Source organism: Podarcis erhardii (assembly GCF_964252035.2).
Source record: "Podarcis erhardii genome assembly, chromosome: 17".
Taxonomy (NCBI): Eukaryota; Metazoa; Chordata; class Lepidosauria; order Squamata; family Lacertidae; genus Podarcis; species Podarcis erhardii.
This window is the reverse complement of record NC_138515.1, coordinates 12,110,651-12,127,907: the sequence shown is the minus strand read 5'-3', so window position 1 is coordinate 12,127,907 and position 17,257 is coordinate 12,110,651. Positions and strand designations below refer to the sequence as shown.

The following is a 17,257-nucleotide window of genomic DNA, read 5'->3' as shown; positions in this document are numbered from 1 at the left end:
GTGTGTGTGTGTTTTATGAATGGAATTGGATGTCATTATTCTTGTAACCAGAAACTAACTCTTCAAATTCATTTCTTTTTAAATTATCAGTTCACCTGGAAAAGCAAAGCATAGCTAATCTTTAATATTGTTTCTTCTAACTTGTAATAATTGCTGTATCTTTGGCACCCTTAAAAACAAGATTTAGCTTTTCTGGAATGTTGTAGCTTACATTTGAAAGGCTTAATGGATGAATCAGAATGGACAGTGCATTCATATTTGTGTGTGTGTGTTAGCCCAGGCATTCTATCGTTACCTAAGAGAATCCTTCCATTTCCATTGTGAATGGCTTTCTGCTGCATGGAAAGAGATGTTTCGCAGTGTGTTGAAAAGCTTTAGCCAAAGGTCAGTACAACTTCTCCGTCTCCCTTGACTGAAGCTCTGCTTTCGTTCTTTGCAGAGGCCTTTGACAACGAGTACAGAGCTGCCTATAAAAGCCTTCCAGCCGAGGTGCTTGAAAAGATGCAGAAGATTGACGCCCCGCCCAGTGTCAGCGTTGAGTGGTGCAGGAAATACTTTGGGGCGCCTGTAATATAAACTCTGCAAAGACGATGCCATGTAGCAGCTCCACAAACAGAGAGCAGAGGAAAGGGACAAAATGGTGAATGTGTTGATTTCGATTCAGCTATAGCTGTTGGCGTCCAGTTCAGGAATACATGTAGCACTCTCTTCTGTGACAGTCCGATGTCTATACCAGCCCCAAGAATTAAGTGCAAATACGCTAGTGCAAAGTCATTGGCTTTTGAATTGACAGTTTAACCTTCCTGTGCGTCATGTTTAGAACGACAACGGAGACTGGCGTTTTAATTGGTGTCTTGCTTTTTAAAACTTGAAATGTTGGAATGTTTTGTCTTCGAGCCCAAGAGCACACTGGTTTCTTTATGAATGGATCCATCAGTTTAAAAGAGAGATCTCTACTTGCTGCATGTATATGTACATTTTGTACATTTTGAATTGTAATTCTTTTCCCTTGGGTCAAAAGACCAAACCGTAGCTTTAGTTTAAATGCCCATCTTCTTCCTGGAAAACAATCACTGTCTTGGACTGTAGCAAGAATATAGGCTGTTGTGGCTATTGTAAAGCATAGTATTTTTCTCATTTTTATAGAATAACTACTTTAAATAATTCTCAAACTGTACATACAATGTTCTCTCCACAATGATGGGTTCCTACCCTGAGTGGCTTTGAAGGCAGTTGCCTCTCTATAAAGGAAAGTGGGAGTAAATGAATCTAGGGTACATATATGGGTGGGGAAAATTGACTACATATACCTGTCTTAGCATTTGTGTAAAAGAAAGTATATAATATGTATTTTGGGGCAAAGCTTGAAGCTGTCAGGTGCCTCATTCCTTGCTCATCTTTTTAACCTGTGGGACATTTTCTTTGCACTGTCCAATTTAAATACTTCTATATTAAAATGTATTTATACTCACACACTTGAACATATATGTTTACCAGGAGTGTAAAGGCTAATTTTTAATCTTAACTTTTTAAATATCTCTGGTTAATTACCAGTTTGTTGCAGAGAGAGGGGGAGAATGCTTGCATTCACAGCTGTCTTTTGACAGTCACATGGATGTTTTCTGAAACATTTAAGGACAGTTAAGAGATTGCTATCCTCCTCTTCACTTCAGATGATGTCACGGTATCTGAGCATCTGCATTAACTACTTTTATGAAGCAAGTCCATTAAGAGGGATTGTGGATAATGACTAAAAAGTACACACATATTCTTGATCCTGTGGGTTTTCTGCCCCTTGTAATCTTTCATACTGCACTAGCGCTAAGCTAGAGCGGAGCTTGGCAGGATTGTGACTATTCCAGTAACAGCAAGAATTTTGCACTTGTCAGAATAGTTTGGCACTTTAGACTAGATTCTCTCTTAGTGTTCACACTAAACCACATTTCAAAATATATTGCTGGAAATGTTTTAAATGTGAAAGCCATCCCTTGAAAGAGCACAGTAGGCAGAGAGTGTCTCCCTTATACTTTTCCTCCCCCCCTGCCACCACTATTTTTCTGAAATTGCGGGGGACTAGTATATTAAGGTTGCTTGTAGGATGTCTGTTTTATCCCCCCTTTGTCCCTTTCTCAAATACAATGCATTTTTTCATTTACAAATGATTATTATAAATAAAAACCCTTACGAAACACATTTTATGGTATGTTCCTATTTCCATTATAAATTAATGTTATGTATGAAAGATTGCACTTGGAACTTTTCTTGTTTTGTTTATGCAGGCTGTTTCTTACCATTTCAGTTTTGCCGTTTCTGAATTACATCTTACTGCAAATCAACAGGAACAATTTGGGCTATTGATACTATGCAGAAAAAAATTGGCATTTTAGCTAGCGGTAATTCTTTTGCTGTAACAAATAGCATTTAGGGTAAAGCAAGTCACATTTTAAAAACCTTTCGCTGTGTTTGAACTGTTGGCACTGCACTTCTGCTGTAATGCAGAACAGAGGATAAGCACCAAAGACTTAAATTCTTGCATTATTACTCCAGCAAATTTGAGAAACCTATTTCCTGAAAGAAGATGTTGGAGTGAAGGCAGCATAGACTCTTCCCACGTGGTCGAGCTGCTAATGTTACTCTAGCTAACCAGTGAAGTAACACAAATGCTAGCTTCAGTTTAGTGCATTTAATGCCGTATTTTGGACCCATAACAAAGCTGTCATCTGCTTTTTAAAAAGTGCCATCGTTTTCCTTTCAACTGCCTGTAAATTCTGGGACTGTGTGGTACAGTTCTCTATAAATTTTATTTCACTGGGGGCTAATTTGGTCTAAGCGAGTTTAATGCTAGCTATTAATTTGGTTTTTGATAACATGTTAATCGCGAGTGCACTTTGGAAAACCATCAAAGCAGCTGACAAAGAGGTGAAGACCAATAACATGGTTGCTTAGGGAAAGAGAACTATGTATGGCAGCTTGAGTAATAAGGTAGTAGAAAGGATCTTCAGAAGCGCAAGGCTTTTGAAGAATTTATATCACTTACTGGCTGATCCTATGCAAGTTCACTGAGAAGTCCCATAGAGTTCAATGAAATTTACACCCCAAATAAGTTTGCCTAAGGAAAGCTAGTGCCACGTGTACAGTTTGGCTCTATGAAACATACATATTAACCATGCATAACTTTAACATGAAGTTGAATTTTAAGGGGGCAAATGTCTTGAAAGTAAATGTCTCAGCAGCTTATCCACTATACATCATTACTGGGAGTTAATGGTAGCAAATTAATTATAGCGTCATGAAATCCCTGTTCAGTTAAAGTCTCTTTTATAGAATAATGAAAACTAACAGAATAACCACAAAGTTTAGTTGTTTTTAGATCCATTTTCCCCATCCATTTTTTTTAAAAAGATGTATTTAGGTATGGAAATAGATGAACAGTTAGGACTTCAGGCATATTACTCATAGGGCTAGTTATTTGTGCTGACCAAACCAAGTAAAATGCTACGTATTCAGTATAATATTAGGCCTTCTCTCTGTTAAGCTAATATGGGTTGTTTCTAAAACACTAAAAACTTACAGCTGGTTTGGGGAATTAAATCAAAGCAAGCCAGCCTACAATTTTAACTTTTGGGTACTTTTAAGCTCCTTTTTATTCTAGTGCAAGAGCTGTGAAATGAAAAAAGATACCATGCTTTTCTACAACCTGTGGCAGCGTAGAAACTAAAAATTACTTCGCTACATTTGAAAACCCTTTTAAGCTCCTTTCTGTATTCTGGCGGTGACCAGCATAGGTGCGTCCAGTTGGCTTGTAATTGCCAACACGTGGGGTCCAGAAAAGAGAAGAAGGGGAACAGGGGGTCCTTAGACGTGCTCTGCCGATGCACAGAGGGGCCAGGAATAGAACCCTGCATGAAGGAGTCACCGGCTGCACCCAACTTTTATAGTGTTTTAGAGCATTCCCTATATTAAACTAGAAGAGGAGTTTGCTACAGTTCTGTTCCTATTCTGCCACATTCACTGTGCTGCATGTTAGGGGGTTGGGAAACAGACCATAAAACACCTAGAATCCTGCAGAGTACAAGTATAAAAAGGGATTGTTTTGTTTTTAACATTAAAAGTGACATGAGTTGCTTTGAGGTCAAATTTTATATTTTCATGATAAAGGTGGGAAGGTTTCAATAACTAATACAATCATGTACTGGTTTCAGAATTTGAATGTCATCAATTCACTGTGCTTTGAGCTACCTGGTATCTTAATATTTTTGTTAATAAGTTTGTTTCTTATTGACACTTTTGCATAGGTACCCTGGGTGATTTAGAAACCACTTGTTAAATGTTATATCAAAAATAAAAGTGTACAAATGTCTGATATTAGTCTCTTGCACTTCTTTTGTTCTTAGGCAATGTTTTTCAAAGGGTCCAAAGCAGGAGAGGGGTCAGTGGCTTCTAGTTCCAAGGTTCTGCCATAAGAAAGGCAGACAACAATAGAGAAAGATAACAAACCAAGTGCCACACCTGTCTCCAATATGGAGAGAGGCCTCAAACGGCCATTTGTTTTGCACACCCATCGATTAATGTGGTAACAGAATACTAACATTAAACTTTAAAGGGGGATTTGTCTCTTTTTAAAAAATAACATCAACAGTTCCATCTCACCATAAAAGTTTTATTTAATGTTTTCAGGAACACAGTTCCTCATTTACTTCTGGCTTGATTCGGATTTAGATGTGGAGGCTCTCAGAGAAGAAAGTCTACGCCTCTTGGCTATTTGCTCTTGCCGTTTTTCCTTTGCCTCCTTAAAAAAAAGGGGGGGAGGGAAGAAGGTACAAAATATCAGTACAAAACAGTGTTTCTGCAACAAAAAGACACAGCTGCATTCTGTAAAGTCCTTTTCAGACATTCTCACATGGGGCATGGGAATGGAAATGCGAGTTGCACATCCCTTGTCATCCTCCACAAGTTGGAGGGCAACTGTTTTCCAACATCAGGGAGCCTCAACATGTGAGCCTCAACTGCCTTCATCCCCTACAGGAGCCCCTCACACAATTACAATGGTACCTCGGGTTACATACGCTTCAGGTTACAGACTCCACTAACCCAGAAATAGTACCTCGGGTTAAGAACTTTGCTTCAGGATGAGAACAGAAATCATGCTTCAGCAGTGCAGCAGCAGCGGGAGGCCCCATTAGCTAAAGTGATGCTTCAGGTTAAGAATGGACCTCTGGAACGAATTAAGTACTTAACCCGAGGTACCACTGTACTAACCATGGTGTCCGAAGGCCTGAAGGCTATTCTTTACTATAAATGATGCTTCATACCCTTCCATCTTTGTTACCACAGTTCTCACCTGTGCATCTTCCAAGATAAGAGGTCAGTTACCAACTATGCCAATATCATTCTGCTAGGTAGTGGACTGTTCAAAATGTAGGGGTGGGGAACCTCAGGCTCTGTGATTCTCAGCCTCTCCCATTTGGCCCCTGGACTGTCCAAAGAAGAGACTCCCTTCCCCGGCCAATACTGGCCCTGCTTTTCACCCTTCGTGAATGTGTTTGCCTTAACTCTGATAATGCCCCCTGCTTACCTGGATGAAGGGATAGAGGGCGAGTGCGTTTTTAAGAAACTAGCTTTCTGTAGGCTGGCATCCGTCTCACATACAAGAAAGATAGTTTCTTACAAGCAGAGACAAACCCTCTATCCTCCCATCCAGGTAAGAAGGAGGGAGGCATTATCATCCTTCCACCTTGGCCTCTGACCCTGCCCACCAATGAGATGTGACCGCTGCAAGGCTGCCCAGAAAGGAATCCATGCATGGGCTGAAAGAAGTTTCTCACCCCCGGTTTAAATCAGCCAGTAATTAACATATTGTGCTTAATGGGTGTAATCAAAAATAAATGCCGAATGTGCCTTGAGGATGGGGAGGACTCAGAATCCAGATAAGCCAGAAGCTGCACAGAACTAAGTATACCTTCATTCTTTTAGCCAGAAGCTTGGCATATTCTGCAGCTTCGTCCTTGTTCTTTTGGGTACGCTGCTTCTTCAGAGCAATACGCCTGCGCTTGTGTTGCAGGACCCTGGGAGTGACCAAGCGCTGAATCTTGGGTGCTTTGGTCCTGGGCTTCTTGCCTAAGAACAGACATGAGCACAATCAACAGGGCAGCTGTTGTCAAGTCCACAGCAAAGAATCTACAATTGCAGTTCAGCTCGTTTCTCTACCACTGGAACTAAAACTTGCCCAACACAGACTTGAAGAAGACATTCTGCATTTATTCTGCCCTATTCAGAATGGAACACAGGCAACTGGTAATGTGCAAGGAAAAGCTGTAATCAGTTTGCACCTGCCCTCAAGAACACACATTTCCATCTGCACTGTGATAAAATACCTATAACTTCACATATGCCACAGGCAATGTACTGGGCAACGCACAACCCGTTTTACTAATCCCACCCACCCTTGAAGCTCAAAGGGGTGGCGGGGCTCAGATGTCCCAACACATCTGAAAACAATGTGGGATGGATGGAACCATATGGGCGAGACTGCCCCCTTCACAAACACATTTGACAAGCATGTGTAAGCGATCTGCATGTATGCACATAGAACTCCTCCACACTACCAAAGAGGGAGAAAGGACATCTCCTGGCCGGGCCAGCATCCCTCTAATGAGGAGTAGATCTACACATGTGTGTTGAGCCACATGTAGAACTTGTTCTAATGTGCTCTAAATGGGCAGCTGGTGGAGTCGCCATATACCATTATCAAAACACTGTGGCTGAAATGGTCTGTTGACTGGACAGCAGTCTGAAAGCTAAGCAGATTGGTAAATGCCCACCCAGTTCCAATTTCCCCCACCCTGCCTAGTTACGTTTCTGTGAAAATTCCAAGTCGGACAGGAATGACACTATAGTACCTGAATACACAGCCAATCACTAGTTTTACCTGGTAGACCCGTTGCAACAAAAATACCGTATTTTTCCATGTATTAGACAAGGTTTTTTGACTCAAAAAATGTGTCAAAAAACTGGGGTCATCCAATACACAGATTATCTTATACACAGGGGTGTCTTATAGATGGAAAAGTACGGTAACCAAAACATTATCTTCATTCCTCTTACCTTCCTTGTTCAATGGCTTTCTCACAACATACTGACGGACGTCATCTTCTTTGGAGAGGTTGAACAGCTTTCGGATCCTGCTAGCCCTCTTGGGACCAAGCCGGCGAGGCACAGTGGTGTCAGTCAGTCCAGGAATATCTTTCTCTCCTGAAGTTGCCAGACCAGAAAGATTATTCTTAGCAAGAGCTAGACTCAGAAGCCAAGCTCCTTGCCCCGCACACCTGAGACTCTGGCCTCCTATCCCTTTCAAATTCAAGTATCTCAAGATAATGCATGCGGAAACTTGAGCCATCCAGTCCTCATTAACTTCTGCTCTCTAGAACAAGCAATACTATGTATAGAATTTCCTACTGCCTAGTTTCCCTCCCTTAATTCACTGGTAGCAGCAACATCAAAAAATTCCATTCAGACCCAAGATCTGAGAACAGCCATCTTAATTTGCTAAAAGCTGAGTATTTCCTAAAACCCCAACATCTAGTAGCGTAATCAGAGATTCAAAGAATCAGAGATTCAAAGAGCACCTCGAATTCTGCTCAGAGGGTAATCGAGCCTGAAAATTTATTCCTGATGCTTGTTCAGAAAAAGTATTATTGGTGGCAACCTTAAAGTTAGGCACAGATGAATCAGGCAATGAAGACACATTTGAAACCTAGACGGAGCTGGGGATAAATGTTGCTGGTCCCAACCTAGGAGTTTTAGACCTTGCTCCAGGACAAGTGCAAGTGAGCTTTTTGGACACATTTTGCCATCAAAGCTATAAATCTGTTGGAAATGTAATATGCCAGACCCTTAGCAGTTCACAGTCCAGAGCAAAATTATCTGCCTCTTTCCCTTTGCTATCTTCACTATGGTAGAATCTACACACATCTAAAAGCTGTTCAAAAATGCTTTTTTAAAAAATACATTGAATTTTCCAAAAGGCTCGCCATCACCATCACGTGTCACTTAAAACATTTTATTTGTAGCTGTACAGCTGAGCCCTATGGTAAAAAAGTTAGATTGTATGCTCCTCAGGCAAGGACCTGTAAAATGCCACACTTGTCCTACATAAAACAACAACAGTAAAAACAGATCCAGATTCCTAGATAAACCCAGGATAGCCCCTTAAAGGGCAGGGCACAGTACAGGGAGACCCGTTTACGTGTGTGACCGTGTATACATGCTGAATCTGGAAGTGACTCAGAAACGTCATAAAGACTTCACTAAAAGGGTGGGAAGGGGTGTTTGCAAGCTTTTTCGACGGGTTTCAATTATATGTGATTTCACCGATGCACACAGTGCCTCAGAATGTAACCCCTGCATAAATTCCTGCTGGTAGGGCAGGAGTTTTTGAGCCTGAAATGTACAGCCCTAATTGCTGGTCATTACTATGTGTGTGGGGGGACGACGACGACCCTTACCTTTCTTTACAATGACCAAATTCAAGACGCTTAAATTGGCATCAACAATGCAACCCCGAACAGATTTGCGCTTCCTTTCTCCAGTCCTTCTAGGGCGGTAACATGAGTGGCCCTTGCTGAGAAGCAGGCGGACACGTCCGTGAGTCAGGACCCCCTGTTTCATGGGGAAGCCTTGCTTGTCATTGCCACCGCTGATGCGGACAACGTATCCCTGAAACAAAGACGAGGAGCTTAGACCTTTCTCTCAAGGGGGACCAATTTAAGAGTGTAAGTTCAATTTCTCATTCTTTTCTCCCTATACAGGTAACAGATGCCGCTAAATATAAACTCAATTGCACTGGCGGAAAGAACATTGCCTTTCTTCATTTTGAGCATCAACAACTAGACCTGCTGAGATTGCCTGGCTTGACCAATATTGTAACCATGTTCCAGAACTTCTACAATACTACCATATTATGCCTATTGATCATGATTCCTTAGCGATATTGTGGAATCTGTCTTGAATGTAAAAAAAATGCCAAGTCCAGTGATTTAAAGCAAAGTCACTTTATTTATGATGCACAGTCTACTGTTTTCACATGGAATGTTTTCCCTATAAGGGCCAACATGTGACAATCTCCCAGTGAATCATGCCATGCCCAGGCATTTAATCAGATCGCTTAATTCCAGTTCTAATACATGAACATGAAGCCCACAAACACAAGGGTGTTAACAAAACAGACGCTGTTTTGATCTGTTTGACTTCCACTAAAATTGAATCCCACTAACATAACCTCCCAACTTTGGGGGCAAATGGGTATACACATGCTCCCCACAGATGCTTCAATACTAAGATTGCTATGCATAAAGGAAAATTGCTGTTGGATTCCCTGCTCTGCAGAAGTCAATTAAGTTAGCAGACTTGAACAGAAGTGAATTTACTCTCAAAGTCGCAAAATCATTAAGCGCATTTACTCACAATTATCATGCTGTAACACATCACCACACCTCTCACTAAGCCACTTTCCCTGGCAGCGTTCTGAACTCCAACCCACCATCGCTTTGCTAACTTATGTATTTTCCAGACTCCCTGCCAACTCACCATCAACACACAGGTGAGAATGCAGGTTTTTGGATGCAGCTGCATGTAAGGAGTTTGCTACTGCATGCAGAGATCTGTGGACAGGAGTAGCAATGCCACCACTAAACTCTGAGCTCACTCTCTCTCAGACTAATGGGTAAACACAGATGCAGTAACAACCATGCTCCCAAATCCATTTGGGTAAGGCCCATGCCTTCAGTGGTAGTAGTAGCTTTGCATTCATTCAAAGGCTCCCAGGTTCAATCCCTGAGATCTGCAGGTAACCTAGGAACAATTCATCCCCAAATACTGAAACAACCCCTCAGGAATAATTAGATGGGCCCAAAGTGTAACTCAATAACTCCCAGAGTTCTCATTCAATATGAATCCATTAGGGCCTTTGGACAAGACACCAGACAACAAGGTTGTCACCTGTCCTGTATAACGCAGGCTACATCCTGTATTGATAGTTTTGTCCTGTATTTCAGGTCCTCTCTCTCTGCCAAATTAGGGATCCTCTCCAATTGCATGTGGTTGAAAGGGTGTGTACTTAGCTCTGGGTAGCCCAGCACACTTTTACAAATTCATGTGTATGTCTTTGGGCAACAGATTCCAGAGGGCCCATACTGTTAGGCTGCAATAGATTGCAATGGATTGATCGGACGCTCCCAACTCCCACCCTGTCCTGTATTTTGCCAGAACAAAGGTGGCAACCTTACCAACCACCCACTCACTCAAAAAGAAATACTCCAACCATTGCGACTTTTCCTGGTGGGGGAGTTATTCCAGCCCCCTGACCCTTTTGAATGCCGCTTTCTTTACCGACTGGCCTTAGCCACCGCCTGAATTAGAAATGCCAAGAGCTTTTGTCTACGCTGCCTTGAAGAAGCCCAAGAAGAACCTAAGAACAACCTTCCTGAATCAGGCCAGACGACCATCAGGCTCAGCGGCACTCTGTTCTCACAGCGGCCAGGGGAACTTGCAGGCAGACCCCTAGCACAGCAGCACACGGAACCTGGCATTTGACAAGAACCAAAGTGGCAACCCACAGACCCTAAATTTTCTCACCGCCACTACTTTCTCAGCCCCATTTTGCACACATGCAACAAGCCTTATGAAGCCAGCCTCACCTTCCACTCCTCGCCAAGAGCATCCGCGGAGACTTCCGTGGTCATGCGCTTCTCGTAGAAGGTGCGCAGCTTGCGCTCATCGTCCACTTCGATGAGTTTCTGGCAGCCGGTGGCTGGGAAGGAGATGTTCAGCTGCAGGGGGGAGAGAAGAAGCCACACTCAGGTCTGCAAAGAGTCTCAAGGGGTTCCCCAGGGCTGCATTGAGCCCCGTCGTCTTCCACAAGGACTACAAACGCTGCCTCCTTTACCAGTGGCGGCCAAACTTGGCCCTCCAGCTGTTTTGAGACTACAGTTCCCATCATCCCTGACCACTGGTCCTGTTAGCTAGGGATGATGGGAATTGTAGTCCCAAAACTGCTGGAGGGCCAAGCTTGGCCACCACTGCTCTAGATCAGGCATGGCCAAGCTTGGCCCTTCAGCTGTTTTGGGACTACAACTCCCATCACCCCTAGCTCAGGGATGATGGGAGCTGTAGTCCAACAACATCTGGGGACCCACAGGTTGAGAACCACTGCTCCACGAGGACGAGAAAGGCTGCCTCCTTTACCAGTGGCGGCCAAACTTGGCCCTCCACCTGTTTTGGGACTACAACTCCCATCATCCCTACCTAACAAGACCAGTGGTCAGGGATGATGGAATTGTAGTCCCAAAACCACTGGAGGGCCAAGCTTGGCCACCACTGCTAAGCGCTCAAGACGCACGGGGTGGGGGGGGGGTCTGAAGGGTTAACAGGAATTTCCGCGAGATGACACACCGCGCGAGAGCTCCTCTCAGGAGCGGGGAAGAGAGGCCGGGGCCGCCGCGCCGCTTCCCCGCATCGGCCTCCATCCGCCGACGGGGCCGCGTTCCCTCGCCCGCCGCCTGCCCTGTCGCCTCCCGCCGGGGCCCCTCGACCTGCCGGGACCTCTATTTCCCGGGGGCGGGGGCGGTTTGCGCCCCTTCCGCGCCCCGCAACACCTACCTTCATGGCGCCGGCACAGCTCGCCTCGGGTCCGCCACGGGAAAGAGGACGCGCTTCCGCTCGGCCGGAAGTCAGAGAGGCTCCCGCGCGGGATCTCGCGAGAGTTTAGAAGGGCCCGCCCCCCTCTGGGCTCAGCGGGAGCTCCTCGGCGAGCCCATAGAGATAGGGAAAAGGGTAGAATGGGCAGCTGCTGTGGTCTTGCGAATAAAACTCTTTAATTCAGAGGAAGGAATGGAGAAATAGAGGAGTTTTGGACTGCTGCATATTCTGAATGGGAATTGATGGGAACCACAGCATTCCCTCCAACGTTTCTCTGATGAAAATAGGGATGCCCTATTCCATAATAATAATAATTGTAACCCCTCATCTGACTGCATTGCCCCAGCCACTCTGGGTGGCTTCCAACATATATAAAAATATAATAAAACATTTAAAAACTTCCCTATACAGGGCTGCCTTCAAGATGTCTTCTAAACATTGCACGGTTACTTATTTTCTAAACTTGGGGGTGGCACAACTCTATATCCTCCAACATTTCTCTGATGAAATTAGTCCTAAGGAAAAACGGGTGGCGCTGTGGGTTAAACCACAGAGCCTAGGACTTGCTGATCAGAAGGTCGGCGGTTCAAATCCCCGCGATGGGGTGAGCTCCCGTTGCTCAGTCCCTGCTCCTGCCAACCTAGCAGTTCAAAAGCACGTCAAAGTGCAAGTAGATAAATAGGTACCGCTCCGGTGGGAAGGTAAACAGCATTTCCGTGCGCTGCTCTGGTTCGCCAGAAGCGGCTTAGTCATGCTGGCCACATGACCCGGAAGCTGTACGCCGGCTCCCTTGGCCAATAAAGTGAGATGAGCGCCGCAACCCCAGAATCAGCCATGACTGGACCTAATAGTCAGGGGTCCCTTTACCTTTAAGGAAAAGCGGGACATTCCGTGATCAATTCAGAAACCAGGACGGCTTCTGTAAATCTGGGACTGTCCCTGGAAAATAGGGACACTTGGAGGGTCGGAGTCTGCCTGCAGGTTCCCCTGGCCGCTGTGAGAACAGAGTGCCAGTAAATCAGGTGGTTGTCTGAGTTGATCCAGGAAGGCTACTCTTCTGTTCTTCGAGGACTTGGGCTTCTTCAAGGCAGCATAGACAAAAGCTCTTGGCATTTCTAATCCAGGTGGTGGTTAAGACCAGTTGGTAAAAAAGGGGGCATTCAAAAGGGTCAGGGAGCTGGAATAACCAAGAAAAGTCACAATGGTCGGACCTTTTCCATTTTCGTGGGTGCATGGGCTTATTAGCCGGAGGGTAAAAGGTAAAGGACCCCTGGACGGTTAAGTCCAGTCAAAGGCGACTATGGGGTTGCGGCGCTCATCTCGCTTTTCAGGCTGAGGGAGCCACCGTTTGTCCACAGACAGCTTTCCGGGTCATGTGGCCAGCAGGACTAAACTGCTTCTTGTGCCATGGGACACCGTGATGGAAACCAGAGCGCATGAAAACGCAGTTTATCTTCTACTTGCATGCTTTCGAACTGCTAGATTGGCAGGAGCTGGGACAGAGCAATGGGAGCTCACCCCATTGCAGGGATTCGAACCACTGACCTTCTGATCAGCAAGCCCAAGGGGCTCAGTGGTTTAGACCACAGCGCCACCCGCATCCCAGGTTAAGAGAAGAAGGCAACAGCTCAGGACACGGCAGGGCATCATAAGGAATGCACCTCCCCAGATGGTATATAACACCAGCAAAAATGTATAAAACCGGGTCAAACATATGTTGGAAATGTAAAGAAAAGGAAGGGACCTTTTATCATATGTGGTGGAAATGTAGAGAATTTTTTTTAAAAAAGGGAAATGATATATAATGAATTGAAGAAAACGTTTAAAATCACATTTGTAAAAAAACAACAACCAGAAACATTTTTGTTAGGGATTTTAGGACACAACCTGCCAAGGAAAACAAATAATTTATTTATGTGTGCTACAACAGTGGCAAGAGTCTTGATAGCACAAGGATGGAAGAATGAGGAAACCCCGACAAAAGAACAGTGGCAAGAGAAATTGATGGACTATGCAGAGCTCGCTAAACTGACGTATAAACTGCGAGATAAGGACAACTTTGACTTCAGAGAAGAATGGGAACTTTTTACAAATTACTTAAAAAGACAACAAAATGAATTGGACTCCTTGGCAGGTTTTGAATAAACATACACAAATTTATTGATTGTTAACATAGCAGATAGATAATATAAGGATTTATACAATTTTACAGTATGCAGAGAGTAATACGTGTTGAGAAATCAGAGAGAGGAGCTGAGGGAAGTCTGGGGGGGGGAGGGAGGGAGGGTTTGATGGGGAGGTGGGGGAAAGGGGGAAAATAATGAATATGATACGTTTTGATATTTTGATATGTTGTGATTGTTAATAAAAAAACTTTTTTAAAAAAGAGGAACGCACCTCCCCAAACCGCTCTGGGGTCAATGCCCCCCCCCCCCCCCCGCTATGGCTCTGTTCTAAGGGTTAGTACATCCAGAGTGGAACTGGACGTGCCACAGCCTGGGAGTTCACACTACACTGCTTACAGCAAAGTCTCCGGTCTCCCTTTACAATGATCTCGTCTCTCTGACTCTGCACTGATGTCATTCCATCTCCCGTAGTTTCTTCCCCAGAATGACATTCTGCGGATTAGCTTTACAGCTAATGAAACAAAAGAAACACGAGACCACAGGCGACAGGAAGTGCGCCCTTCTGTTTAGTTTTGCATGTCCAACAAGCGACGTGACCCTGTTCCCAGCCAAGAACGTGTCATGATTGTTCAGAAAAACGTCTCCTTCTTTTCACTAGATCCTATTGATGTATTTGAGTAGCACAGGTCATTTTCCCTTCTGCTGTTCCTGTTCCAGCTTCCCAGTGTTCGCAAGCATGCAAAGCTGCGTGGCGTTTCCTTCGTTTACGTCGCTCAGAATATTGCAGCTGGGTCCGTGCACCAATTTAGGTTCTTGCCCTCCTCCCCTATCAAGTACAGTGGTACCCCGGGTTACATACACTTCAGGTTAGACTCAGCTAACCCAGAAATAGTACCTTGGGTTAAGAACTTTGCTTCAGGATGAGAACAGAAATTGTGCTCCAGTGGCACAGCAGCAGCAGGAGGCCCCATTAGCTAAAGTGGTGCTTCAGGTTAAGAACAATTTCAGGTTAAGTACTGACCTCTGGAACGAATTAAGTACTTAACCCGAGGTACCACTGCATGTTTGTGAACAGGATAAAAAGCAGCAGCTTGATGCTACATTAAAAGGAAGACAACGCAGAAGGAAAGATGGTCTCCTCTAGTTTCTGGGTGCTTATTTATAATTAAAGAAAGGCAGGTATGATACCAACAGTTTTGGGTAATTAGATAGGCCTGATTCTGAACCTTACAAAGCCTTAGAGAGGCAGTTGTCTTCCTTGAATGTCACTGCTATTAGCTTTTTCAGTAACCTGCATGTTGCATAAAAACCTAATTCTATGCACCCTAGAGATGGAAGAGAGAGAGATTGTGGGGAGAGGACTTTGCAATCTTGCAGTGCAGCAAACACTGCCCGCTTGGCCTTGAGTAGGTATCAGCTGCAGCTGCAAATGGATTTTTCCTATGGGTCAATGGAAGGGAAAAGGGTTCCCACCTCTGTTTTAGACAACATAGATGAACAATTGCCTGACTCAGGGGCACAAGATGGTGGCCTGGGGGGGGATTAGTATGTGTGTGGTGGGGGTAAAACGATGGCAGTGGTGGTGAGTTCCTCCACCTTTTTTCCGGAAGAAAAAGCACTGGTTGTTTTCAATTAAAGGCGTTCCATTGTTAAGAAAGGGACGTACAACATTCACATGAGTCCTTTCTACAGATCACTTCCATTTGGTGTGAGACGCTTGCTGCCATGGAAGTTGTGAAGATGGGGAAGGGGGCAGAAAGCTGGGGGGGGGGGCAGTGATTTTTCCTTCCTCGGAGGTTTTCAAGCAGGGGTTGGCCATGGATGCTTTAGTTGAGATGCCTGCATTGCAGTGGGTTGAACTGGATGACCCTTGGGGTCCCTTTCCAACTGTACAATTCAGCTCACATTTAAATAAAACAAGACCTGGCGGCATATCTGGGCAACGGCCGGGTTTTATACTTTAAGCAACGGGGTCACCTTCTCCCAAAGGCCTTTCCTATTCCCTGCACCCCAAGCCTGGGCGCATCCTGAAACATGAAAGGCCCCTTCACTTGCCTCTCTGCCCGGCCCGTCGTGTTTGGATCCCTTCATCTATCTTGAGGAAGCGTTCCGGGGACGGACGGACTAAGAACTTGGCCCTGCAAAGCTTTGGGTGCGGGTTTTGCCATGAAAAGTCCCATGCACTTAAAACAAAACTTTAGACCCACCCCTCCTCCCCAAGCAACACAGAACAACAGGAACAGCGACACGCGCTTGCTTCCTTCGAAAGGAGTCCGCGCAAGAGCTGCGCAAGTGCAACAGACTGCTAGACCTGCCCTCCCTCCCCCAAAAAACCCTGCTCCCCCCCCCGCCTTCCAGAAACAAATGCAAGTTGGAACGCAGCAGGGCGGCGGGGAGCGTAAAGCGCCGCGCTCTCCGTGGTGCGCAGCCACATCCGTGGCGCGCAGCTGCGTCCAAACGAGCCACGATGCATAGGATCGCTTAAAGGTTGTGGGCTAGTGCCAGACCTAAAGTTGTACTATGAGGCCGCAGCTTTCTGCTGGCTAAAAGACTGGCTACTTCTCGAAGACACTGACGTACTGGATCTGGAAGGTTTTAACAATGCTTTTGGTTGGCATGCATACTTATGGTATGACAAGGTTAAGATCAATAAGGCCTTTAAGAACCATATTGTCAGAAAAGCAGTGTTTAATGTCTGGACAAAATATAAAGACTTATTGGAAAACAAAACTCCAAGGTGGCTATCACCTCTGGAAGCTAAGGCCCGAAAAAGACCCAATATGGAGACCAAATGGCCAAAATATTGGGAAATATTAGAAAAAGATGGAGACAATTGGAAATTGCAGAGTTTGGAGAAAATGAAAGATAAAGTGCGAGACTGCTTACACTACGCTCAGATTAAAGAAGTTTTTAAAAATGACAAAAAGTTAGGGTTCCAGGTGGAGAAATCGAAATTGGAAACTGAACTGTTAGAACCTAAGACTAAGTTACTTTCAAGAATGTATAACTTGCTGTTAAAATGGAATACACAAGATGAAATGGTTAAATCGGCTATGATAAAGTGGGCACAGGACATTGGGTATAATATCATGTTTGAGGACTGGGAAAGGTTGTGGACCACTGGGTTGAACTTCACTGCATGTAATACTTTGAAGGAAAATGTAATGAAAATGATATATAGATGGTACATGACCCCAGTTAAACTTGCCAAAATATACCATTTGTCTGATAACAAATGCTGGAAATGTAAAGGAAATGAAGGAACATTCTTTCACCTCTGGTGGACCTGTCCTAAAGTGAAGGCCTTTTGGGAAATGATATATAATGAGCTGAAAAAGGTATTTAAGTATACCTTCCCTAAGAAACCAGAGGCCTTCCTTCTGGGTATTGTCGGCCAGAGGATGATAAAGAAGGAGAGAACTTTTTTCCTGTATGCA

At 44.6% G+C, this 17,257-nt stretch overlaps 2 protein-coding genes across 3 annotated transcripts in view; one reads left to right on the top strand and one right to left on the bottom strand.

Moving 5' to 3' along the window:
* Positions 1–4,363, top strand: part of DENND4C (DENN domain containing 4C) — an 87,667-nt gene extending 83,304 nt beyond the window's left edge. For both annotated transcript variants that reach the window (XM_081844756.1, XM_081844757.1), the window contains one exon: positions 440–4,363. In XM_081844756.1, the coding sequence (XP_081700882.1) occupies positions 440–576 (137 nt within the window). In that variant the 3' untranslated portion in view covers positions 577–4,363. The remainder of the gene's footprint in view (positions 1–439) is intronic.
* Positions 4,364–4,639: 276 nt separating this feature from the next.
* On the bottom strand, positions 4,640–11,775 carry RPS6 (ribosomal protein S6). Its single transcript, XM_081845606.1, has 6 exons — positions 11,656–11,775; positions 10,695–10,826; positions 8,505–8,715; positions 7,105–7,251; positions 5,960–6,117; positions 4,640–4,789 (listed from the first exon to the last, which is right to left on the bottom strand). Exons 1-6 carry the CDS (start codon positions 11,659–11,661, stop codon positions 4,694–4,696), a joined length of 750 nt encoding a protein of 249 aa, XP_081701732.1. The 5' UTR covers positions 11,662–11,775; the 3' UTR covers positions 4,640–4,693.
* Positions 11,776–17,257: the final 5,482 nt, after the last annotated feature.